This window comes from Somniosus microcephalus, chromosome 13 (assembly GCF_052327205.1).
Source record: "Somniosus microcephalus isolate GS21.2 chromosome 13, FLI_Smic_1.0, whole genome shotgun sequence".
Lineage (NCBI taxonomy): Eukaryota > Metazoa > Chordata > Chondrichthyes > Squaliformes > Somniosidae > Somniosus > Somniosus microcephalus.
In genome coordinates this window covers 161,454,140-161,479,909 of record NC_140999.1, presented here as the reverse complement: position 1 = coordinate 161,479,909, position 25,770 = coordinate 161,454,140, and the positions used below count along the sequence as shown (strand labels likewise).

Below are 25,770 nucleotides of genomic sequence, written 5' to 3'. Positions count from 1 at the left end.
CGCTGCTCGGGGAACACGTCATCTCAGTGTGTCGTGAGTGGATTCAGCATTGAATTAACTCATGACCTGACAGCTGTCAAAGTTGTATAAAAGATCCCATGTTGCAGCTGTTCACTTTCAAAGCTCAGAAACTGTTGGTTACTGCATTTGGAAGACATATTGAGCTCTCTGCAGCTTGCAAGTATTTGGAGCAAACTCTCTACCCAGTGTCACCTCATTGGAACAACCTCTCTCACCATTGACAGTTCGCTTCTGTCATCTCAACCTCATCTGCCATCTATTCCATCAGCATCATTGCCCTTGAAACTATGTCACCTTGGTTCTCAGAATCCCACCAAGATCAGCCCCAACACCAGCATCACCGGGCACACCAGCAGCAACAACAACACCAGCCTTCTCCACAATCACCTGATGCTGCACAGGACACAGGGCATCAGCACCCGACCACATTGCTGCCCGGGAGGCCAGGGATGGCCTCACCATGGCCAGATTTACTTCACTTGACGTTGTACACCCTGGTTGCCACATGATGCGCCAGGTTGGCACCACCCCACACCATCACCATAAAGCATCCCTACAATGGCCAAACCATTCCTTTCACACTCACCACCATTGCGGGGGGTTCCATTATGTCTCACCATTCACTGCAACTCACTGGGCCATTTCCAAAGGTGTACACAAATCTGTCCAAGAACGCAAAGTGTTGAAAATAAAGGTTTCAATGTTTGACAGCACATTACATGACCATTGGCTAAACCATCCAATTGCCTACTCTTGTGTGTTGTTAGTTGGTATGATTGCACTAGGATGAGGGAGAGTGTGAGGGGTGGCTAGTGAGATGGGGAAGTGATAATATAGATAGAGAGGGAAGGGTGGAGTGCAAGGTAAGTTGGTGTGAGTAAGGATGTGCAGGAGTAGGGTAGGGAAGGCAGAGTAATGGGGTAGGGAAGGCAGGGATGTGATGAGAGACACAGCAGGATGAGGTTGAGTGTGGCTTGGCAGTAACGTTTCGTGATCTACTGAGATCATTGAAAGGGTTGCGCCACTGCAGTCTGGTCCTCCTGATGACATCCCTGCGTGTGTCCTCCTGTGCAATGAGCAACCAGGCTGCGTTGATCTCCTGGGACAGTCTCTTCTGCCCATGGGAAGGGAAGATAACCTCCCTGCGTGCTGTGACTCCCTCCATAAGCATATGGAGGGAGTCATGGGAGAGCCTGGGTGCAGCCGTGGACCTTCGTGCAGTGCCTGTCAGGGTTTGCAGCACCTTAATGCTGTAGAACACTGACAGCAGAACTGTCAAGATCAATTTGGACATGGCCCCTTTAAGGAAACCGGCTGATGATGCGTCATCAAATGACGTCATCAGACCCGCTTCCTCTTAATTGGCTGGGAACCTCGCAGGGCGGGCTTAACAAGCCCTATTAACGTAAAATCACTTGGAGAGTGCGGGCTGCAGTAGGCAGCGGGCTGGGACTGCGAGACTGACCACTGACCCCGGCCGCCCCGGACCCACCTCGGTCAGCGAAATCGCAGCCCCAGTATTGGGTTGGACATCTTTCAGACATTCTTGAGGCACAGGACGTTGCTGGCCGAAATTGGCCCTCGTTAACGCCCATTTTATGCCCACAAAATTTGTACAATGCAATCAAATTTCTCCCCCAACACAAACTCTCATCAAATCAACCCTTACAGAACCATCTTTTCTCTTGTTCTAACAGTTAACATAAAATACTTCCACATTGAACATGTTCATTGAAGCTTTGCCTGTTTTGCTGTTCAGTAGCAGCTTACATTTATGTCTGTACACCTTCTTAGTTTGCTGTGGTTTGCATCTGTATAGTTGACGATAATGCAATAGGATTACCATTAACGTGACCTTCACACCAACATTTTCCCAAATTAATGAAAGTGGTTAATAACTGATTCAAGGCTCCAACCCTGAACTCACTCCCACACTCCTGATTGATGAATGTCATTATTAGAATTCCATTTAGAATTATACTGATAGCGTTACTAAACTGCATAGCTAAACACTTCTGAGCAAATTATATTCTAGAGAAGGTTCATGTAAGGTACAGGATAAAACTCCAAGTCCAATTGATGTATTATTATCCAGAATTCTTATTTATATCATGTGGTTTTGCGAAGTAGAGTTCATTTTTGACCTCATGTCACGGAAATACATTAAATCAAATGACTATACTGACTGACAATTAAACGGTCGTGTGCTTATAAATACACAATGCACTATTTGTAACGTAACAAATTTTTATTTTTCACAACATGTTTGCAATCTTACTTTGTGTGTTTATTAGGGTTTGGAGTCTTGTTTTGTGGAACAATGCATTTTTCAAAATTGTACCTTGATTTCCAATGTGAACTTAGCAATAATATGCCAGGCAGTAAAGCAATATGTTATATAGTATTGCAATAAGATATTATAGTTGAGCCTCAAACTGAGCTATTACCAGCAACTTCTGGCTTCTGAATCTCAAACTGTTGCCATTTTCAGGGGTTCAAACCTTCCACCAAGATATGGGCATTTGCTATTCACTTCTGTTACTGCAGCAGTGGCATTTCAAAATAAAGTCACTAGCACCAGGTTTGTCTAGAGTTACACACAGTGTCTGATTTGACACAGTGGAATGCTCTGAGTTAACAAGGCTAAAACAGGAAATAAAAATAGACACTTTGGGGGTGAAATTGGTCTTGGGCGATAGTGCAAAATGAGCGATAACAGATCGGCAACTCGTTTTACACCCCGCCCGATTTTATTTTAGAGCTGGATGTCAAACGGGCTGCCAATCCGCTATTGCCCATTTTGTGCTACTGCCCAAGACTAATTTCACCTCCTTTAACTCAATTTTCACTAATGCTTGTTCCATTTTGGGATGGATGTGAATCCTGAAAACAGCGTTAAACGCAGTCTGTTTGCACTTTTTACTGACGTCACACCCCTTTTTTATTCATATCTTTTTTGCTAACATTAGCAAAAAGAGGGAAATCTTGCCCTGTGTTAATGAAGGCTAAAGAATGGTACTTTTAAGTAATGAACACAGCAGTGCTATATTATTTGACACAGTTATCTTAAGATAGATTACCTTATACTGTATGAGTAGGGGGGAACATATGGTAGAGCAATGTTTAACAGCCTCTTTCCCAGTTGCAACTCTTAGTGCATTTTATATCAAGGGACTGCTGTTTAATTAATCAATTATCTCTGTGCATGCTAAAGGAACAATTTACACCAGATGCTAAATATAACAAGTTTAGCTTTTCTAATTGTCATTAAAATGATGCCAGGTTTTCCATTAATTTCTACTATAGCTACCTTACAATATATATAAAGCAAATGTAGCCTTCGGATGAAGCAGTGTTATTGGGTCGGGGTAAATGGACCAGGGCATATAATTCAGCCTCCATTTTAAAGTCATATGTTCTGTCATTTATTTCTATTATAAATTCCTATGTCTATATTCAGAAAATTAGATGCTATAGTGACTTTCTGAGCCATAGTAAGTAATGTCCTGGTTCTTCAGGAAGTTTTCAGATCTTTCTTTCGGATGCAGCACAGTTGTTAGAGGCCTTCTTGTGCTATGTCCAGGAATATATTTAAATACTGTAAGATCTTCTCAGTCTACACGTCCTGGTAGCTCAGTATCTGTGAGAGGATGTGGATTTTCTGCAGTGCTGCATATAAACCTACTCTGCCAGCTTTCCTGATGTTCCACCACCTCTTCATTCTCCAACATATATAATCAATAAGGTGGGTAATCCCCATTGGGAAAACCATACAGCAAATTTTAGGGAACTTTTCCACACAAAAAAATGTCAAGGGAGACTTCTAAGCAAAACTAGCTGCCTCAAAAGTAAAGAGCAAAGAAATTTGACAAAAGACCAATTGAAAATAAAATTATAAGTAAGCACAATGATGCATAGCAATTTAGCTCCAGACCCCTCCTTATGCTCATCTACATGTTTCCCTTGGGCAGCATCATCCGCAGGAGTCAGCTTCCATATGCTGACAACATCCAGCTCTACCTCTCTACCACCTCTCCTGACCCCTGCACTGCCTCTGAGTTGACAGACTGCTTGTCCAACATTCAGTCTTGGGGGAGATGCAATTTCCTGCAGTTAAACATTGGGAAAACCAAAGCCAGCATCTTCGGCTCCTGCCACAATCTCTGTGCCGATGCTACTGATTCTGCCAAATCCTCAGTTCTGCCAAACCTCAGGCTTCCCCTCCACAGTGTTGCCAAACTAAATTCACCCTTGTTGCATACTCCCAAATCCCAGCATCTGCACCTCAGTGCCACCAAATCGCACGACCATCCCCCAGTGCTGTTAAACCCAATACCACCCCCAGTGTGGCTAGACACTAGGTGGCAGAGTTTCTGCTTTGTGCACAATTGGGAAATTGTGCCCAATATGTGCTTGAAATTGCACTGGTTAAGTTACAGTTCAGGTTTCCTCAAAAACTCATTTGCATAATCACAAACGTAAAATCTTCCATGAACCAGCACAATTGGGCAGTGTCATAGAACATTGTTGTTTCCTTTTTTTCCATTAAAATATAGTCCTTGATGTATTTAAGAGTGGTAACCTGGTGCAGTTTATCAATACAGCTGAAAATGGGTTTATCAGCAAAAAAAAGCATTTTTAATACTCCACCTGTGAGTAACCTGATTTAAAATCACTGAAAATTACTTATTAAAACTATACTGAACCATTTATTACTTTCATTGATGTACACTAATTGGTTTCATAGTAAATTAAATATTTTTTGTTATGAATAAACTTTTAAAATGTGCCTACTAGTGCATTTGCGCCTAAGAAAATGAGCGCAATTTGAAGAGCCTTCCCAAACCAGCGCAATCGGCGGAATCTCGCAATATCGACCAGGGGGGTGGCCAGTTTTGTGGCCAGGGCCTGACCGGGCGAATTGAATCTTGAACCAGCATAAAAGTGCGCAGAACACAAGAACATAAGTAGTTTTGGGCGTAACTCGCTTACGTTTAAACTTCCTCGATCTTTTGTGCTGGTTCTGCAGATTCCGCCCGGATTGCGCTGATATTATTGGCGTAAACAAGAGGAATCTCTACCTCAAATCTGGTCTGTCTTGCATACCATACCCTACTGCTATGCATTGCCAGCTTTAAAAAGGTAAGAAATTAAAACTAAGGTAAAGGAATATTTATAAGGTAAAGGCCACTGATTTATAAATGTAAGAATAATCAGGTCCACTGCTTTACTGATTTCACAGTAAAATTGAACAGCCTCAGAATTCAGTCTCCTGAACACCAATAAAAAAATCCCATAATACCAAATAATAAAACAGTATTTATCTTATTCAGTCACCATAAATCACTGGCCCTGGCAATATCGTCTGTTACATGGCATAACATCCGTATTTTAACAAAACAGCATGAACTGCACCTCACCATGAGCAATGTTATAAGAGATCTGCTGGAATATATATAAAAGTCTAACATCAAGTGTGTCTGTAACACTAGATAACACAACAACAAATATCATGACCTGGAATTTCCGCTCGATTGCGTTGGTTTTTCAGCGCAATTCCCTCGATATCGGTGTAACCGGTCCAAAAGATCGCGGAATTTTCAGCGCAAATTGTGTTCAGCACGCGAGTTTCCGCGATCTTTTGCACAAGTTTTAAAAACATCATGCTAGAAGCAGGCCCCGCCCACAAACCTGCCCATTAATTAATCACCATTGGGAGTTTCCGCTAATTGCGCTGGCTTGCAGGCCTTCGAGGAGGCTCCTAAAATTAAGCTGGAACTTTTGGGTGCAAGGACACTAATAGGTACCTTTTGAAAGGTTTTGAATGAATTTTTTTTTAATTTACTAAGGAACTGACTACTGTACCCTAATCTAACTAGAAGCTAGTTTTGTATATTTTTTAAAAGTCATTTTCAGTCATTTAAAATCGGGTTACTCACAGGTGGCGGATTGACACTGTGATTTAAAATGCTTTATTTTTTGTGATAAACCCATTTTCAGCTGTATGAGTCAAACGGCACCAAGTTGCCACTTTTAAATATATCGAGGAATATTTTTTAAAGCAACGTTTTTTTTAAATTGTGTTTTAAAATTGCGCTGGCTCGTGGCACATTTTGCGTTTGGCAATATGCAAATGAGTTTGAGTGGCAACTCGGGGGAGGAAAAGGGCTGGATTTTCATTGAGGAGGCGGGACTACAACTTACGGGGTTGTAGTCCCGCCTCCATCGAGTTCTAGCCAACCCACGTGATTTAGACTTGATTGACCTTGTTGAACCCACCCAGCGAGCTCAGCAGACCAATTAAGGGCCACCTGGCAACAGGTGACGTCACAGATTGAAATTTCATCTGTCAAGACCTTTTGACAGATGAAATATCAGCGTTTCACAGCTGTTTGAAGCTGTCAAACATTGACAATCTGTACTCCAGGTTAATTCCTTCCTCTCAGGATGATTTAGAGTTCTCCCCGGAACAGAAAGCAGAGGCTGCAGATTTTGACAGATCGCGGCCATTCTGCTTTCTGTGCCGGTGCGATGAGGGACTCCTGAGACCTGAAGGAAGGAAGGCTGTAAAGGTAAGTAAAGGTTAGTAGAACTTCTTTAAACACTTTACACAGACCAAACACACTTACCTCTGCACTCATGCACCCATCACTCACCTGAACACCGGACATCTCGAACCCTCCAAGCCCTTCATCCCGACGGCCCGCCTCGCTAACTTGGCATGGTTTGGAGCCGTCGGGAATCCCACATTTCAACAATGCAAATAGGGATTAGGCTAAAAACTGCCTGTTAACTACCTGTTAACAGACACCTAATTGGCACTAATCCCCTTCCCGCCTCGGGGAGGCAGGTCCCAGTGCGGGACGGGTACCCGTCTCCTTTGAAACTAGCACGGAGACGGGGTGGGGTTGGGACCTCCAATTTCAGGATTTTAAACCCCCACACGCCTCCAATCCCGACTCCATGGCCCAATGAAAATCCAGTCCAAACACTTCAAAACCGGCGCAATTTTGTGCGTAATTTGCACCTTAATCGACGGTTGCACCCAACGTGGAAACTCTACTCCCAGATTTCAAAGTATCACACTTTATTACAGATGCAAAACTTTCTTTAAAAAAAGAAAGGGGTGTCGAATTTGAGTGGCCTCACCTGGCATTAATGGGATGGTAACAGCATCAAAATGGTGTAGGTAGCCTTACCGCACCATTATTACCGGCGATGCGGCCGGTGCCATTTTAAAAGAGCACTACCGCCAGATGCCCAAAGCACCCGCCTGATTTGTAAATAGGACCCCGATTGGCATTTCATGTAGGAACTGGTCGAAGCCAGCGCCATGCAGACTCCGATCAGTTCTATGGGTGATGGAAGAGAAGAGGCCCAGCAAAGGTAAGTCTTGAATTATTTTTGTGGGCCCCAGAGGAGCAGGAGCCCACAAAATAATAGTGGCCGCTGCTGCCTTGGGAACCCCCCCCCCCCCCCCGCCACCCACCCTCTGCGATCGCGACTCCCAACCTGCAACTTCCTGGCGGCAGCTCCCGCCCATTTCCCAGCACTGATCCCAGCGAGTTACATCGGGACGCCTGCCGAATGTAAATGAGGCCAGAACCTCAAAATCACTGGGGTTATTTTGCCGCTGGAATGGTCGGCTGCCCAGCATACTCCACCAGTCGGGCACCCAAAAGTCAAAATCTACCCCAGGCAGTCATTGCAGGCTGGGTTCTTCTGATCTGGAATCGTAAATTGGCAAGCGGCTGCAATCGCTCAACTCTGCCTGTTTAGCCCATCTCCCCATCGGGATTACAATGAGCAGTGGCCTTTCAGAGACAGGTCAAATTAAACACAGTTCCACCTTAGCACTAATCATCACAACCATGCTCCAGACTGTGAGAAAAGTCCCATGCACATATATACTTACAGGCTGAGATCTTATTATATCATTACTCTTCTTGGAGAAAGGTTGCTTGTATAAAGCAAAGTTATACATATTACTTGCTTGTACAGCCAACATTAATTTAATTGAGTTCACCGTAACATAACATATTGCCTACATACTACTGCTGGGAACGATAACATAGTGGTTATGTTACTGGGTTAGTAATCCAGAGGATCTCGAAGTTCAAATCCCACCATTGTAGCTGGGGAATTTAAAATCAGTTAATTAAATAAAATTTGCAATAAAAAGCTAGTATGAGCAACGGTGAGCCATGAAACTACCATATTGTTGTTCTAATGTCCTTTAGGGAAGGAAATCTACCATCCTTACCTGGTCTGGCCTATATGTGACTCCAGATCCAAGCAAGCCATTCAGTTGTATCAAAGGGTAATTAGGGATAGGCAATAAATGTTGGCATTGCCAGCAACGCCCACATCCTGTGAATGAATTTTTAAAAATCTAATGATGAAGACTATTATCAGTTTATGTATGTGTTAAAGTTGTAGAATAAAAATAAATTCAATAAAAGTAGCAAATTCGTTTTCCAGTATTCCTCAATAAGTATCTATAAGAGCTGGAAAATCAGTCATTGCGGTACTTGTCAGAATTGTGAGAGCTTCATTAGCAGCCAAATTTTATTCAAATTAGAGCATAATGAGACAGACCATGATTTCCTTGATTTTCTGCATAGCACTAAACTCACCCATTTAAACTATGCATTAAAATACAGCAAGGTTATCACCCCTTAAAGCAATAGAATAAAAATCGTGTGGGTTCTATAAAGGTCATATGATCTGCCCCGTTAGATTATCACCCAAGTGGTGAAAGTGAAATCTATCCCTTTTTTTTAAAGTAACATGATGGGAAATTTCCATTTGCAAGAGACACTAACTCTGCCATTTAAAAACAAAGAACTAAATGCAGAACCCGCATTTAAAAACAGCTTGAAATAAATTGCAAATATATTCCAGTTAAAAAGTATAGATGGATATTACATAGATATTAAAGGCTTGCATCATGTGCTCATCCATCACGTACCAAACATCACGTTTCAAAGTGTCACACTTTTTGGATGCAAAGCCAGTTATTGACCGGGGCTTGAAATTTACATGCAATTTACTAACCTTTATTTAATGTCAGTTACAAGCAGCTACAATAATCCCACAGGATGTACTTGAGCAGTGGCCTTAAGAGACATGCCTGGTTTGCAGCTAAACATCACAGCCATACTCCGGACCCTAGACTAACTGTGAGCGATGCAGGGTAGATCCTCTAAAAATGGGCCTCTTTACTTTCACATTTGGACTTTCATAGTACTTTTGATTGTGTTTTGAACAAGTTTTCCTTGAATTTTTGTGACATTTCTGCCTTTAGTTTTGATAGAGTCATTCGCACAAATAGCCAGTATCAAGTCTTTGTTTTTCTTTAGATGTCCTGTTCCTGGATGTGATGGGCTCGGGCATGTAAGTGGCAAGTATGCATCGCATCGCAGTGCATCTGGCTGTCCTTTGGCTGCACGCAGACAAAAGGAAGGATTCCACAATGGGTCACCATTTACTTGGAAACCTGTGAAAGGAGATGGGCCAGCTTGTCCAACCCCAGGGTGTGATGGCTCAGGGCACGCTAATGGCAGTTTTCTTACACATCGAAGGTATATATCATTATCCTGTAATTAAGTAAACCAAACAATATTTAAAGCTGCAATAGCCCCATTTACATCTTCTGGTTCTATTATTGTTAAAATACACTCCTGGTCTAAAATTCCTAAGTCCTGAAATTATGAATGCTTAACAGACTCAACTGAAAATTTTCTCTCCATTAATTAGTGAAGGCATTAAATAGTCTCCATTGAAATAGCAGTGAGAGGAATTTCAGACAAATTTGCTGACCATTAGGGCCCAGATTTATTTTTCATTTTTTTTCAGTTGATATCAAACATCCGCATGGAATGCCCAGTTTAGAAAAATACTAATGTCTCCCCCCTCCTAATGCCACAATATTTAAGTTCTGATGGGTGAAAACTATCAGTACAATTTGGAGGGGTGTGCCGTCAGTAAACAAACCACATGGTAGAGGAGTCTGAGAAACAGAAATGAGTGAGGAGGAGTGGAGTATTGAACTTTAGAATGAAAACAAAGCATTTATGAAATACTGCAGCTTTATAATCAGATTAAGCTATGGCCATTACATTGCCAGTAGCTCTAGAATATACTGTGCTCCCTGCCCTGGTCAATCTTTAAAAAGAAATGAGCTCACAAACACAAATGTTGCGTTGAAACAAAAGTTATAAAGCTACTCAATGCCAAGAGTAACTTTATTACCACAACATTAATCCTAAACTATTAAAATATACAACTGTTAATAATTTGAAATACAGTAAAAACAAAAGCCTGGGAATTACTGTTGGCGATATTGATGAAAACTTAGTGCACTCATGTGACATTCCTCGATCCACTATTTTAGTGGAGATATTAACCGAGTTAAAATAAGTGGGTTACCACCTGCATTAAAATTGCAGACAGAAAAATATCATAGGAATGCATTAAATGTTCGACCGCTAATCACGCCAACAGCAATTTCTAGGCTCAAATGCTTTCAAATCTTTGCTTCTGCTCTATCTGCATTTGTTTTCTTCCTTATTCTGTCTTGTTTGCTTTTGCTTCTATTGTTTTACATTTAAATAATGCTGTCCATTTTGCAGCAGCCTCCTCTACCCTCCTTTTTTTAATGTACCTGAGACCTGTATAGCTTTGAATCGGTCCCGGATTGGCTAAAAAAAAACAGCCGCAAAGGTATTTGGAACAACCGGATCACACAAAGCTCTGAGCATTCAAAAACCAGAATCAATCTGAGTACCAGATCAGATAAATCATTGGCAGCACATTAACCTGTTTAGCCTGCTTAAAGTTAGTGCTCACAGGATGTAGCACAAAAACATTAAGCATTCATACGTAAACTTTGCTGACCAGAATGTCTACTGTTTTCTCATTTCACCATGCTCAAGCGGTTAAAAGTTTTAACAGGCGCTGAAGTCGTAGTGTCTGTTTATTATGCACTCGTCATGAGCAGCAACCCCAACTGTCCCATCCTCTCTCGCCGACCTTCCCACCCAGCTGGGGCTAATCTTGCCAATCTCCTCCCCACCCAACTCACCCCTCTCAGTGCTGACTCTGTGGACCCTGGCAGTGGAGCAGCCATCACCAACCCTCTCCGCATCTCTCTCCAGAATGCCCGTTCACTTGCGAACAAGGCCCTTGCCATCCATGAGCTTATCGTGGATGATTGCATCAACATCATAGCCCTCACGGAAACTTGGCTGAGGGGTGATGACACCTTACCCTTAAATGAAGCCTCCCCGCCTGGCTATACCTTCCACCACTTGCCCCGTCCAGACTGCTGTGGTGGCGGTGTGGCTCTCATCACCAAATCACACCTTGGTCTGCCACCCACTCCTCCGGCACTTTCTCCTCCTTTGAGCATCTCACCTTATTCCACCCCTCTCACCTCTCAAAATTCTCATTCTCTACCGCCCACCCAAGTACCATAAAAATGTTATTACCGAGATATCTTCACTGCTTTCCTCCCTCAGCCTCTGCACTGAGCGACTTCGCATTCTTGGTGATTTCAACCTCTATCTCAATTCATCATGCTGTCTCTCCTCTGAGTTCACTAGCCTCCTATCCTTCCTTGATGTCTCCCTCCATGTAAACTCCCCAACCCATATTCACGACCACCCCCTCGACTTTGCCATCTCTCGTGGCTTCGCGACTCCCATTGTGTCAATCGCAGATATGGCCATCTCTGACTACTTCCTCCTATCGTTCTCCACCCACATCCTCCTCACCCCCCAACCCTACCTCCTTCTGTGTCCGCCCCTGGAAAAAACTCTCTCCCAACTCTCTTATAACTGCACTTACAAAATCCCAACTGTCCAGCCTTTGGACCTCCATTGACCCCAAAATTTCTGCAGCTACCGATCTGCTCAACCACACCCTCACCACCACTTTTGATGCCTTCGTCCCTATTAAAACAATTACTCTCTCTCACCTTGGCCGTTCCCCCTGGTACGGCCCTAATCTTCACTCCCTTAAGTCCAAGGGACGCAGACTTGAACGGATATGGCAGACAACTGGTTTAGCCATTCACCGCCAGATCTGGCTGGACCACATAAAGCATTATCGGGTCCTGCTCTCATCTGCCAAAACTGCTCACTGTTCCAGAATCATTCTGGAATGCAAAGATAAACCCCGGCTTCTATTCTGGAATGCTACCAGTCTTCTTAAACCCCTCTCCCCTGTCTCCTCCACCCTCACCTCCGACAACAAGTGTGAGGAGCTCATGGACTTCTTTGTCTCTAAGATTGAGACCATTCGTTCAGCTACCTCTGCCACTTCCCTTCCTTCCCCTAGCCCACCGGGCTAAACTTCCTCTAAGGTTTCCCCTGCCCTAGCCCTGAACTTGCATCTTTCTCCAGTTTCTCTCTGATCTCCCCTCATTACCTCTCTGCGCTCATCTCGCCCATGAGACCCACGTCTTGCTCCCTCGACCCTATTCCCACCAAACTGCTGACCATCCAACTTCATTTTCTGGTTCCCATGTTAGCTGACATTGTTAACGGTTCTGTCTGCTCAGGTACTGCCCCCTCTCCCTCAAATCTGTCGTCATCACCCCTCTCAAAAAACCATCCTTTAACCCATCTGTCCTTGCAAACTACCTCCCCCTCTCCAACCTTCCTTTCCTCTCCAAAGTCCTTGAACGTGTCTTCGACTCCCAAATCCGTACCCATCTCTCCCACAACTCCATGTTTGCATCCCTCTAATCAGGTTTCCACCTCTGCCATAGTACCGAAACAGCTCTCATCAAAGTCACAAATGACATCCTTTGTGACTGTGACAAAGGTAAATTATCCCTCCTTGTCCTTCTTGACTTGTCTGCAGCCTTTGATACAGTTGACCACTTCATGCTCCTCCAACGCCTCTCCACCGTCGTCCAGCTGGGTGGGTCTGCACTCGCCTGGTTCCATTCTTATCTTTACAATCGTAACCACAGAATCACCTGCAATGGCTTCTCTTCCCACTCCTGCATTTTTACCTCTGGTGTCCCCCAAGGATCTATCCTTGTCCCCTTCCTATTTCTCATCTACATGCTGCCCCTTAGCGACATAATCCAAAAACACAGCATCAGTTTCCAAATGTACACTGACGACACCACCACTTATCTCGACCTCTCCACAGTCTCTAAATTTTCAGACTGCTTGTCCGACATGAGCCGAATTTTTCTCCAATTAACTATTGGGAAGACCGAAGTCATTGTTTTCGGTCCCCACCACAAACTCAGTTCCCTAGCCATTGACTCCATCCCTCTCCCTAACATCTGTCTGAGGCTGAATCACACTGTTTGCAACTTTGGTGCCATATTTGATTCTGAAATGAGCTTCCGACCACATATCTGCTGCATAACTAAGACTGCCTATTTCCATCTCCGTAACATCATCCATCTCCGCCCTTGCCTCAGCTCATCCGCTGCTGAAACCCTCATCCATGCATTTGTTACCTCTAGACTTGACTATTCCAATGCACTCCTGGTTGGCCTCCCACATTCTACCATACGTAAACTTGAGGTCATCCAAAACTCGGCTGCCCATGTCCTAACTTGCACCAAGTCCCATTCACCCATCTCCCCTGTGCTCGCTAACCTACACTGGCTCCTGGTTAAGCAATGCCTCGATTTCAAAATTCTCATAATTGTTTTCAAACCCCTCTATGGCCTCGCCCCTCCCTATCTCTGTAACATTCTCCAGCCCCACAACCCACCGAGATATCTGCGCTCCTCTAATTCTGCCCTCTTGAGCATCCCTGATTATAATCGCTCAACCATTGGTGGCCGTGCCTTCTGTTACCTAGGCCCTAAGCTCTGGAATTCCCTCCTTAAACCGCTCCACAACTCTACCTCTCTTTCCTCCTTTAAGACGCTCCTTAAAACCTAACTCTTTGACCAAGCTTTTGGTCATCTGCCAGGCTAATTTCCCCTTATGTGGCTCAGTGTCAAATTCTTTTGTCTTATAACAGTCCTGTGAAGCGCCTTGGGACATTTTACTGCGTTAAAGGTGCTATATAAATACAAGTTGTTGTTGTTATGCTTCCACTATTATACTTTAATTCCAGTTTTTGATAAATGTGTATCCATAAATGTAGAGACAAAATTCTTAACATACTTTCAACCTTAATTTCTTGACTCGTTCCTGCTTATAACTTTTTTATCTCCTTTTTTTAAGTCTTTCTGGCTGTCCAAGGGCTACTTTGGCCATGAAGAAAGCAAAATTCTCAGGGGAGGATCTACTAACTACCAAATTTAGAGCTAGTGATGGTAAGAATGAAGGGAAATTAAAAATCAATGCAATCTTCCATTGTGATGTTAAACTGTGTAAGTACTGTTTGCAAGGCCACTGATTTATGGTTTTCATAGAAAATGGATGGAATCACAGAACTTGATTCGCCCCCTCCCCAAATATTGATGATAATCACATATAATAAAAACAGAATTTGATTTATAGGTTACTGTAAATGAGTGGCCTTGTCTTATAACTGAACTTTTATTTTGTCTACAATTCAAGGATGTATGTAACGAATAAAATTTATCTATCAGAATACGATGAATTATGTTCACTTGAACCCTAAACCATTGATGTACAAAGTAAGCATATGAACTGCATTGTGGGACAAAGCAAGCAATGGAGTGGTGTTTTTGATTGCCTTAATGGGAAGGAAAATGCTGGGGAGTACTCCCCGCTTTCATAGGAAAATTATACTCTCAGCGGGTATTTTTTAAATAACCAATTTTATGGCCAGTCTGAAAACCCTTAAACAAGGTCTCCTTTTGTGCTCAACCCTGGCAGTGGTAGCCATTATAAGGAATCATCACAAAGTAGCTCCATTGCATACATCAGTAGGTTAGACCAGATCAGCCTGAGAGCCGTTCCGAAACTGGTCAATCCAGCTCCAGGCCAGTAAATTTGTATTCCCAAAATTTAAGATGACTTTTCAGGGTCAGCCAGCTCCAGAGCAGCCCCTTGGCCAACTTGCCAGAAATGGAGCCACTTTGCGACATTTCTTATAATTGACATCACCTGAGAGGCTGGGGAGGGTGGGAGACGCTACTCAGTGGTCTCCATGGTGGCACTAAAGTAAATGGTTTTTAAATATCTGGTGAGATATAAAAGGGGGGTATTTTGAAAAATAAGCTCTTTCCCAACACTTTCCTTCTCTTTTAATGACTGCATTTGCTATCTACAGGCTAGAAATGACTGTTGGCAATAATACCAGGCCAGCACTTAACCCATTCATATGTGTTGCTTTTAAATTAAATGGATTAATGCCTCCACTGAAAGAGTAGGCCGTGGAATGTCATACAAACAGCATTTTCTAGGCTCTGTATTGAAACAGTAACTGTACTGTCTCAAATTCACTTTTTTTCTCACAGCAATAGAGAATGATGAAGAAATTAAACAACTTGACAAAGAGATCAGTGAACTGAATGAATCCAACACAGAGATGGAATCCAATATGGTGAAGTTGCAGTCACAGGTACAGTTAAAGGAGAGCATTTATTTAATGAGAGTCTTATTTTAATACAAATTGGTTTTTTTTGTCCATATGTTGTTACAACAGAAACGTAGAAATAAATTACTAACATCAAAAGATACTATTTTCAGTAGAACTGGATAGATAACTTATTTATAGAAAAGCAAAATACTGCAGATGCTGAAAATCTGAAATAAAAAAAATGCTGGAAATGCTCAGCAGGTCGGGCAGCATCTGTGGAGAGAAACAGTTAACGTTTCAGGTCGATGAGCTTTCATCAGAATGCCAATTCTCTAATCTTTTAGCATGTGAAATAGATCAGGTTATAAAACATAAAACTGTTGAGAAATATGCCATTAACTTTTGGCATCCTTCACACATTGTTGGAGTGGACTGGCACCAGCACTGTTTTTGCCAGAGAAGAATTGTAAGGAACATCATTCGTTGAAAAATTTTTGACTTGAGATCTTGACGATGTTCCCATGTGATCTTTCCCGCTCCTGTGCAATATATATATATGTAGCCCGCTGCAGAGTAAAGTTCTCTGTACTCTGCCTCAACCTCAGTAGAGCACCCTCTACTGCAGCAGTGTGACATTTTTTCTATTTCCCATACCAACCATCCTTGGGCCTGTCTGAGTGACATTGCCAATTTTTTGTTATAACCCTATACCCTAGAAACTGGATTGAGACTGCCTAAACTCATGACCATTACAGGCACCAGATAGAGGAGACTTTTATCTTAATAGTCTGGGCTGGATTTGCACCAAAGTCCCAGAGGTGAAAAGCTCACTAATTACCCACTTGCCCCAGTCGTTGGTCTCCTAAGTAAGCCCACACAGTAACACACTGCTAATGCTGCAGTATCCCATTTGCCTTTATCCATTAGTCTCTTTATGTAGTAAAAGATGGTTGTAAATAATTTCTTTGGGTTTAACTGTGTGCAATAACACGTTCCCATGGTGTAGAGCTTTCAGGATCTGTCATGCCATTGGCGTTCCTCTGTTCTTACCTTTGTGAGGCAAGTTATTTACGATGTGCACTTCAACAGCCAGATCATAGTTGATAGTAAGAGCAGTATTTGTTATTTCCACATGTTCTTTAACATGTTTAATTTTCATTGGTCTGAAATAATACCAGCAGGAACTGAAACAGTTGTAGGTGTATTATTTAACCAGATTAGAAACCGAGTAAAAGGAGTCTTGTGTTCGCTGAACCAATGTACTAAAAGTCAGCGCTAATGCTTTTCAGATTTCCAGCATGGAAAAAAATTTGAAAACCATCGAGGATGAAAACAAAGTGATTGAAGAGCAAAATGAAGCCTTATTCAAAGAGCTGGCTGGGTTGAGTCAGGCCCTCATTCGTAGCCTTGCTGACATAAAACTGCCTCAAATGGTAAGCCATCTTATTCTGCATTATATTATTTAAATATCTGATGATATTGAGGGTAATTGTGTGCTGCCGTGAGCACAGATCAGGAATTCTAGCATACAGATTTTCTGTCCATAAGATTATTCATAGGATATAAAATTTGTGAAATTTACACTATTGTCTTCCTGAAGCTTTCAATATTAAGACTCAAATTTTGGTTTTGATTATATTACCAAATCCTTTGCCACAATTTTGCAAAAGAATGTTTTTGTAGTGATGCACTGCGTCAATGGATCAGCATTAGCATTTGAATCTGATTTATTATATTTATGATTTAATAATGCAACTAAGATACTTTGGTGCTCAGCATAATCTTCAATCCTTTTGCTCATCTTATGGGTTTAGCCATGAGTCAAGATTGCAGACAAGATAAAATAGCTGTCTGCTAGGCTGATCTCACAACTATTGCAGGCGCATATATCTTCACAGCAATAGCTCCTTAGTTCTATTTCTCCTTTTACTCATTTTGCAATTTGCTTGTTGTTATGTCTGACATCTGGTGATAGGTACTCGATTGCCTTGGCCTGAGCACATGCAGTTTGATAGTGCTGTGATCATTGTATTGTGTATAGGTATTCGATTGCTTGTGCCTGGAAGTGTGTGTGTGTGGCAGCGATATTAAAAGCAGCATGAACTGAACTCACTTACGGTCTCTGGATTATCTTTGCAAACGCAATATTTGGCGACAAGGATGGCTGAAATCTCTCTTCCAGCACCTCCTCCCTTCCTTGCACTACCAGGTGAGCCCCCGATCCCATGGGTTCGCTAGTTACAGTCCTTTGAAACCTATCTAATTGCTCTTGGACTAGAAACTGTGAGTACGGCTCGGAAAAAGGCACTGTTATCCCATTGCTTGGGAGCGGAGGGCCAGCGTGTTCTTGGGACATTATGCACAGCAGACTCAATCCAAACATATGATGAGGCTGTGGCTCTGTTAAGCACACTCTTCTCTGCCCCACAAAGTGCCCTCCTGCGGCGATTCATTTTTAGACAGCGTCACCAACTCCTCGGCGAGTCAGTGCATCAATACGTGGCTAATTTGAGGGGGTTAGCTAGCTCGCGCAAGTTCGGTGCATTACAAGATGAGATGGTGCGCGATCAACTAATAGAGCACACAAACAACGTGAGAGTGCGTGAAAGACTGTTACTCGAGTCCGACGATCTGTCGTTGTCACAGGCAGTCAACATTGCCTTTCAAGTGGAGTCTGCAGCCGAATGTGCAGCGAAACTAGCACATACACCCAGTGACAGCGCCCTCGGTCCCGACAGCTCTGACACGGTAATGCTCGCGCGACGGCAGCAACGCGCGCTACCGCGGCAACAGTGTGGAAACTGCGGATTTCATTCACATGCTACCAGAGCGCAGAATTGCCCCGCGCGCGGCCAAGCCTGTCGAAATTGTGGAAAACAAAATCACTTTGCCAATGTCTGCCGCTCTGCCCCGGTTGCTATAAATGAACACTCTCAGTCGTCAAGCACTATAATCCACAACGTGAGCTCTGGGCCAGTAGTGGCTTTCAAATCATGCACAATTAACCTGAATGATGTGTGCATCCCGCTGTTGTTGGATACCGGTGCCAGTGTCTCACTGCTGAATGTGGACACATTCAAACGCTTTTTCAGCTCCCTGCCACTCTCTGCGCCCTCCACTACCCTTTGCGGGTATGGTAATTCGAAAATTGGACTAGTGGGCTCAGTCAACCTCACAGTACGCTATGGAACAAAAGTTTTGCCAGATTTTTGTTTTCATGTGGCACGCCAAGGAGCTAACCTGATGGGACTGGATCTCTTCACTGACCTGGGTTTTTCTCTCTTGAACACTGGCGGGTCTGCGATTCTGCACGTCGCCTCACCGTGGCGCCAAACATGGCCAGCACTCTTCGAGGGTCTGGGCTGCCTGACTGCCTTCACCCACCAGCCCATGGTTGACTCCACCGTTACCCCTGTCATTCAGCCACTGCGCCGCATCCCGCTTGCTCTCCGTGACGGGGTCACAGCTGAACTAAAGCAGCTACTGGAAGCCGGCATCATCGAACCAGTTGATGCCTCCCCATGGGTCTCCAACCTGGTGGTCGCAGCAAAAAAGTCAGGTGGTCTACGCGTCTGTGTCGATCTTCGAGCAGTGAATAAGGCCGTAATCCCTGACAAGTATCCACTGCCCACGTCAGAGGAACTCACAGCGCAGTTCTATGGTTCCATCCTGTTCTCGAAACTGGACCTTCGACAGGGCTATCTACAGGTTCCCCTCCACCCCAGCAGCAGGGGCCACACTGCTTTTGTGACACATGCTGGCGTCTTTCGGTACACCAGGATGCCATTTGGACTTAGCTCTGCACCCAGCTGCTTCCAAAAGGTGATGGCCTCTGTGCTCGTGGGCATTCCTGGGGTGGCCATCTACCTGGATGACATCGTCGTGCATGGGCCCTCGACCTCCACTCACGACGAACGCCTTCACAGAGTTTTCACAGCTCTAGCAAAACACAAGCTCACACTGAATGGCGAAAAGTGTGTCTTTGCTGTTTCAGAGATCGAATTTGTGGGGTTTTGGTTGTCAGCTGACGGTATATCCCCACTCCAGTCAAACGTGGATGCCATTCACAGCATCCCAGAACCCAGCTCTGCAGCACAGGTTGCCTCCTTTCTTGGCATGACTGGGTACTACCTGAAGTTTTTGCCCCAGTACTCAGCCACCACAGCCCCACTGCGCCAGCTCCTGCGAAAGGATGAGCCCTGGGTGTGGTCACAAGCCTGTACGGAAGCTGTTCGCCTCCTCAAATCGCAGCTCACGTCGCCTCCGGTGTTGGCTCACTTTGACGTCGCCAGCCCCACCCTCGTCACCTGCGACGCGTCCGCTGCAGCTGTGGGGGTGGTGTTATCGCAGATACAGAATGGAGTGGAGAAACCAATCGCCTTTGCCTCCCGAGCCCTTAGCCCCACCGAACAGAAGTACTCAGTAGGCGAGCGTGAGGCGCTGGTGTGCGTCTGGGCATGTGAGCGGTGGCACCTGTACACGTATGGCCGTGCCTTCACCCTGCGAACCGATCACCAGGCTCTCACTGCCCTGCTGTCGACATCCGGCACGGGCCACAGACCACTGCGTCTACACCGCTGGTCTGACCGCCTCCGCCAATACAATTTCAGTCTCCAGTTCACACCAGGACGTGATAATGTTGTTGCAGATCTGCTCTCCCGCACTGTCTCTGCCCCAGCCCCACTTGTCGGGTCTGAACAAGTGGAACAGGATATCGTCCAGATGCTGCACACGCCTCTCCAAACCACAGTCTCTCTCCAGGAGCTCAAAGAGGCCTCTGAACGGGATCCGGCCCTCTCCCAGCTGTGCACCTTCATCAGAGATGGCTGGCCTCGCAAGGTGCCTGAGGAACTGCCTGCCTACTCCAGAGTTAAAGAGGAGCTCTCCTGCTGGAATGACTCCTGTGTGGCACGTGGGCTCTGCACTGTGGTCCCAAGTGCCCTTCGTGCGCGTGTTTTATCCATGGCGCATGAGGGCAACTTGGGCATAGTGAAGCTCAAACAACGATGCCGAGACCTAGTGTGGTGGCCGGGTATCGATAGGGAAATCGAGGCCCTGGTCAAGGACTGTGCAACCTGCCTTGTAAGTGGCAAGACTGGCCACCAAGCTCCCCCACCCCTGCAACCCCTTGCCTGGCCCTCTCAGCCCTGGGAGCACCTGCAGCTGGACGTCTGCGGGGAGATCCATGGTGTCCCCCACCATCAACGGTTCCTAGTGGTGACCTATGACCTGCACTCAAAATGGCCAGAGGTCACTGCCATGGGCTCCGTCACCTCTCGGGTCATCATTGATATAAGTACATAAGAAATAGGAGCAGGAGTAGGCCAATCGGCCCCTCGAGCCTGCTCCGCCATTTAATAAGATCATGGCTGATCTGATCCTAACCGCCAATCTACTATCACAGAACCATCTCCTGAATCTAACAGAATTAGACACACGAAATAGGAGCAGGATCAGGCTACACAGCCCCTGGGCCCGCTCCGCTACCCACAGGGCCATGTCCGATCCGAACCTAGACTCATGTCCAAATTCCTGCCCGCTCCCCGTAACCCTTAATTCCCTTTACTTCTAGGAAACTGTCTATTTCTGTTTTAAATTTATGTAATGATGTAGCTTCTACGGCTTTTTGGGACAGCATATTCCATGGACCTACCACCCTCTGAGTGAAGTAGTTCCTCCTCATCTCAGTTTTGAAAGAGCAGCCCCTTATTCTAAGACTATGCCCCCTAGTTCTAGTTTCACCCATCATCGGGAACATCCTCCCCGCATCCACCCGATCCAACCCCTTCACAATCTTATATGTTTCAATAAGATCGCCTCTCATTCTTCTGAACTCCAATGAGTAGAGTCCCAATCTACTCAACCTCTCCTCATATGTCCATCCCCTCATCCCCGGGATTAACCGAGTGAACCTTCTTTGTACTGACTCGAGAGCAAGTATGTCTTTTCTTAAGTATGGACACCAAAACTGTATGCAGTATTCCAGGTGCGGTCTCACCAATACCTTGTACAACTGAAGCAATACCTCCCTATTTTTATATTCTATCCCCCTAACAATGAAAGCCAACATTCCATTGGCCTTCTTAATCACTTGCTGCACCTGCATACTAACTTTTTGAGTTTCGTGCACCAGGACCCCCAGATCCCTTTGTACTTCAGTACTTTCCAGTTTCTTGCCATTAAGATAATAGCTTGCTCTATGATTTTTCCTGCCGAAGTGCATAACCTCACACTTTCCAGTATTGTATTCCATCTGCCAAATCTCTGCCCACTTACTTAGCCTGTCTATGTCCACTTGCAGGTTTTTTATGTCCTCCTCACTCACTACTTTCCCTCCCATCTTAGTATCATCTGCAAACTTTGATATGTTACACTCGGTCCCCTCCTCCAAATCGTTAATATAGATTGTAAAGAGTTGGGGACCCAGCACCGACCCCTGCGGAACACCACTAGTTACTGATTGCCATTCTGAGAATGAACCATTTATCCCAACTCTCTGCCTTCTGTTAGATATCCAATCCTCTATCCATGCCAGAATATTACCCCCAATCCCGTGATTTTTTATCTTAAGCAATAATCTTTTGTGTGGCACCTTGTCAAATGCCTTTTGGAAGTCTAAATACACTACGTCCACTGGTTCCCCTTTATCCACCCTATATGTTACTTCCTCAAAGAACTCCAGCAAATTTGTCAAACATGACTCCCCCGTCATAAAACCATGCTGACTTTGTCCTATTAAATGATGATTATCCAAATGTCCTGTTACTGTCTCCTTAATAATGGACTCCAAAATTTTACCTACCACAGATGTTAGGCTAACCGGTCTGTAGTTTCCAGCCTTCTGTCTACTGCCCTTTTTAAATAAGGGTGTTACATTAGCAGTTTTCCAGTCTGCCGGGACCTTTGCTGAGTCCAGGGAGTTTTGGAAAATTATTACCAATGCATCCACAATCCCTACCGCCACTTCCCTCAAGACCCTAGGATGTAAGCCATCAGGTCCAGGTGATTTATCCGCCTTGAGTCCCATTATTTTACCGAGTACCACTTCCTTAGTGATTTTGATCGTGTTTAGCTCCTCCCCCCCTTTAGCCCCCTGTTTGTCCAATGTTGGGATATTCTTAGTGTCTTCTACTGTAAAGACTGATACAAAATATTCATTCAGTGTTTTTGCCATCTCCATATTTCCCACCATTAATTTCCTGGTCTCATCCTCTAAGGGACCAACATTTACTTTAGCCACCCTTTTTCTTTTTATATAACTATAAAAACTCTTACTACAGGTAGACTATCCTTTATCCGAAAACCTCGGGACCAGCCGAGTTTCGGATAAAGGAGAATTTCGGATTTCGGAAGGTGGGTCGGCGGGGGTCCGCGGGGGGCTCGGCGGGGGGTCGTGCGCACGACTTACGCTGACGCTCAGCGTAAGTCAGTCGGGGTCGGCGGGGGTCCATTGGGTGAGTTCAATTGCTCATCAGCCTTAAGGTCACAACACTGGCTTTCTTTCTCTAAATATGAATCGGTAAGTCCACTGAGACGTTAGGATATTGTGGCTCCTGTGTTATTTTCATGCTCTTTCTGAAGCGGGGGGGTCGGCGGTTGTCGGGGCTGGCGGGGTCGGCGGTTGTCGGGGCCGGCGGGGTCTGCGGGGGGCCGGCGGCTGTCGGGGCCGGCGGGGTCTGCGGTTGGGGGGGTCAGCGGTTGTCGGGGCCGGCGGGGTCTGCGGGGGGGTCGGCAGTTGTCGGGGCTGGCGGGGTCGGCGGGGTCTACGGGGGGGTCGGCGGTTGTCGGGGCTGGCGGGGTCGGCGGTTGTCGGGGCCGGCGGGGTCGGCGGGGGGTCGTGCGCACGACTTACCCTTTATCCGAACTTCCGAAACCAGAACCCTCTAAAAACCGAAGGTTTTTTCGTTCGTACGCACGACTTACGCCGAACGAAAAAACCTTCGGTTTTTAGAGGGTTTCGGTTTTCGGAAGTCCGGATAAAGGGTAGTCTACCTGTATCTGTTTTTATATTTTTTGCTAATTTACTTTCATAATCTATCTTCCCTTTCTTAATCAATCTTTTTGTTATTTTTTGCTGTCTTTTAAAGTTTTCCCAATCCTCTATCCTCCCACTAGATTTGGCTACCTTATATGCCCTTGTTTTTAGTCGAATACTATCCTTAATTTCTTTACTTAGCCACGGATGGCTGTCTTTTCTTTTACACCCTTTTCTTCTCAGTGGAATATATATTTTTTGGAAGTTGTAAAATAACTCCTTAAATGTACACCACTGATCATGTATCGTCTTACCCTTTAACCTATTTTCCCAATCCACTCTACTCAATTCCGCTCTCATACCTTCATAGTCTCCTTTATTCAAGCTTAGCACGCTTGTTTGAGATCCAACCTTCTCACCCTCTAATTGAATATGGAATTCAACCATGTTATGGTCACTCATTCCAAGGGGATCCTTTACTGGGACATTTTTAATTAATCCTGTCTCGTTACACAGGGCCAGATCGAAGGTTGCTTGCCCCCTGGTCGGTTCAGTTACATACTGCTCAAGAAACCCATCCCTAATACACTCAATGAACTCATCCTCAAGGCAGCCCTGCCCAATTTGATTTGTCCAATTAATATGATAGTCAAAATCCCCCATAATTATAGATGTTCCCTTATTACAAGCCTCAACTATTTCCTGATTGATACTCCGTCCAACATAGTTGCAACTGTTCGGAGGCCTATAAACTACTCCCACTAGTGTTTTTTTCCCTTATTATTCCTTACCTCCACCCAAACTGTTTCATTATCCTGATCTTTTGACACAATATCATTTCTCTGTATTACAGTGATTCCTTCCTTTATTAACATAGCCACCCCACCTCCCCTTCCTTCGTGCCTGTCCTTCCTGATCGTTAAATAACCTGGTATGTTTAATTCCCAGGCATTGTCACCCTGCAGCCATGTTTCTGTAATGGCCACAAGATCATACCCATATGTAGTTATTTGTGCCATTAACTCGTCTATTTTGTTACGAATGCTACGTGCATTCAGATAGAGAACTTTCAAATATGTTTTGTGACACTTAGTTCCTGCTTTTGCCCTTTTTATTACTTTACCTTTTACTCCATACCTTCTGCCCCTTCCTGACATGCTCTGGTTTTTAATTTCCCCACTGCTACCTAAGTCTATGACCTTCTCTGTTGTCATTTTTATTATTTGCTCTCTAGGAACCTCCCCCCCACTAGTTAGTTTAAAGCCCTCTCTACAGCCCTAGTTATATGATCCGCCAGGACTCTAGTCCCAGTACTGGCCAAGTGAAGCCCGTCCCAACAGAACAGCTCCCTCCTGCCCCAGTACTGGTGCCAGTGTCCCAGGAAGCAAAACCCATTTCTCCCACACCAGTCTTTGAGCCACGCATTTAACTCTCTAATTTTATTTGTCCTAGCTAAATTCGCTCGTGGCTCAGGTAATAATCCAGAGATTATTACCCTTGAGGTTCTGTTTTTTAATTTGACCCCTAGCTGTTCATACTCCTTTAACAGAACTGGCTTCCTAGTCCTATCTACGTCGTTTGTACCAACATGGACCAGGACAACTGGATCCACCCCCTCCCACTGCAAGTTTCTTTACAGCCCAGAGGAGATGTCCTTAACCCTGGCACCGGGTAGGCAACACAGCCTTCGGGACTCTCGCTCTCGGCTGCAGAGAACTCTATCTATCCCCCTATAATACTATCCCCTACCACTACAACATTTCTAGTTACTCCCCCCTCTTGAATGGCCCCCCGTTCCACGGTGCTGTGGCCAGGTTGCTCATCCTCCCTGCAGTCCCTTCTCCCGTCCCCACAGGGAGTAAGAACCTCGAACCTGCTGGACAAGAGCAAGGGCTGCGGCTTCTCCAGCTCTACCTCCTGGATCCCCGTTCCTGCCTCACTTGTAGTCACACCGTCCTGTCCCTGACCATGGGCTACATCTGAATTAATTAATTTCATAGGTGTGATCACCTCCTGATACACAGAGTCCAGGTACTTCTCCCCCTCCCTGATGTGTCACAGTGTCTGAAGCTCAGACTCCAGCTCATCAACACGGAGCTGGAGTTCCTGTAGCAGCAGACACTTGTCACAGACGTAATCACCGTGAGCCTCAATGGGGTTCACCGGCTCCCACATCTCGCAACAGTAACACATCACCTGCTCCATTCTATGTAATTAATTAAATTTTTTATAGTTAATTATGGACACCCTCTGCCCGATTATAGATGCTAGTATCCCCTTTAATTAATTGGATTTAATTT

General features: G+C 44.8%; 1 protein-coding gene across 8 annotated transcripts in view; it reads left to right on the top strand.

Annotated features, from left to right (window-relative positions):
* LOC147108729 (myelin transcription factor 1-like) overlaps nt 1-25,770 on the top strand; it is an 86,107-nt gene that overhangs the window by 40,463 nt on the left and 19,874 nt on the right. For 7 of the 8 annotated variants that reach the window (XM_086005494.1, XM_086005491.1, XM_086005489.1 and 4 more), the window contains 4 exons: nt 9,384-9,605; nt 14,229-14,320; nt 15,434-15,537; nt 16,785-16,928. In XM_086005494.1, the coding sequence (XP_085861620.1) occupies nt 9,384-9,605; nt 14,229-14,320; nt 15,434-15,537; nt 16,785-16,928 (562 nt within the window). The remainder of the gene's footprint in view (nt 1-9,383; nt 9,606-14,228; nt 14,321-15,433; nt 15,538-16,784; nt 16,929-25,770) is intronic. The other variant, XM_086005493.1, reaches the window with a different exon arrangement.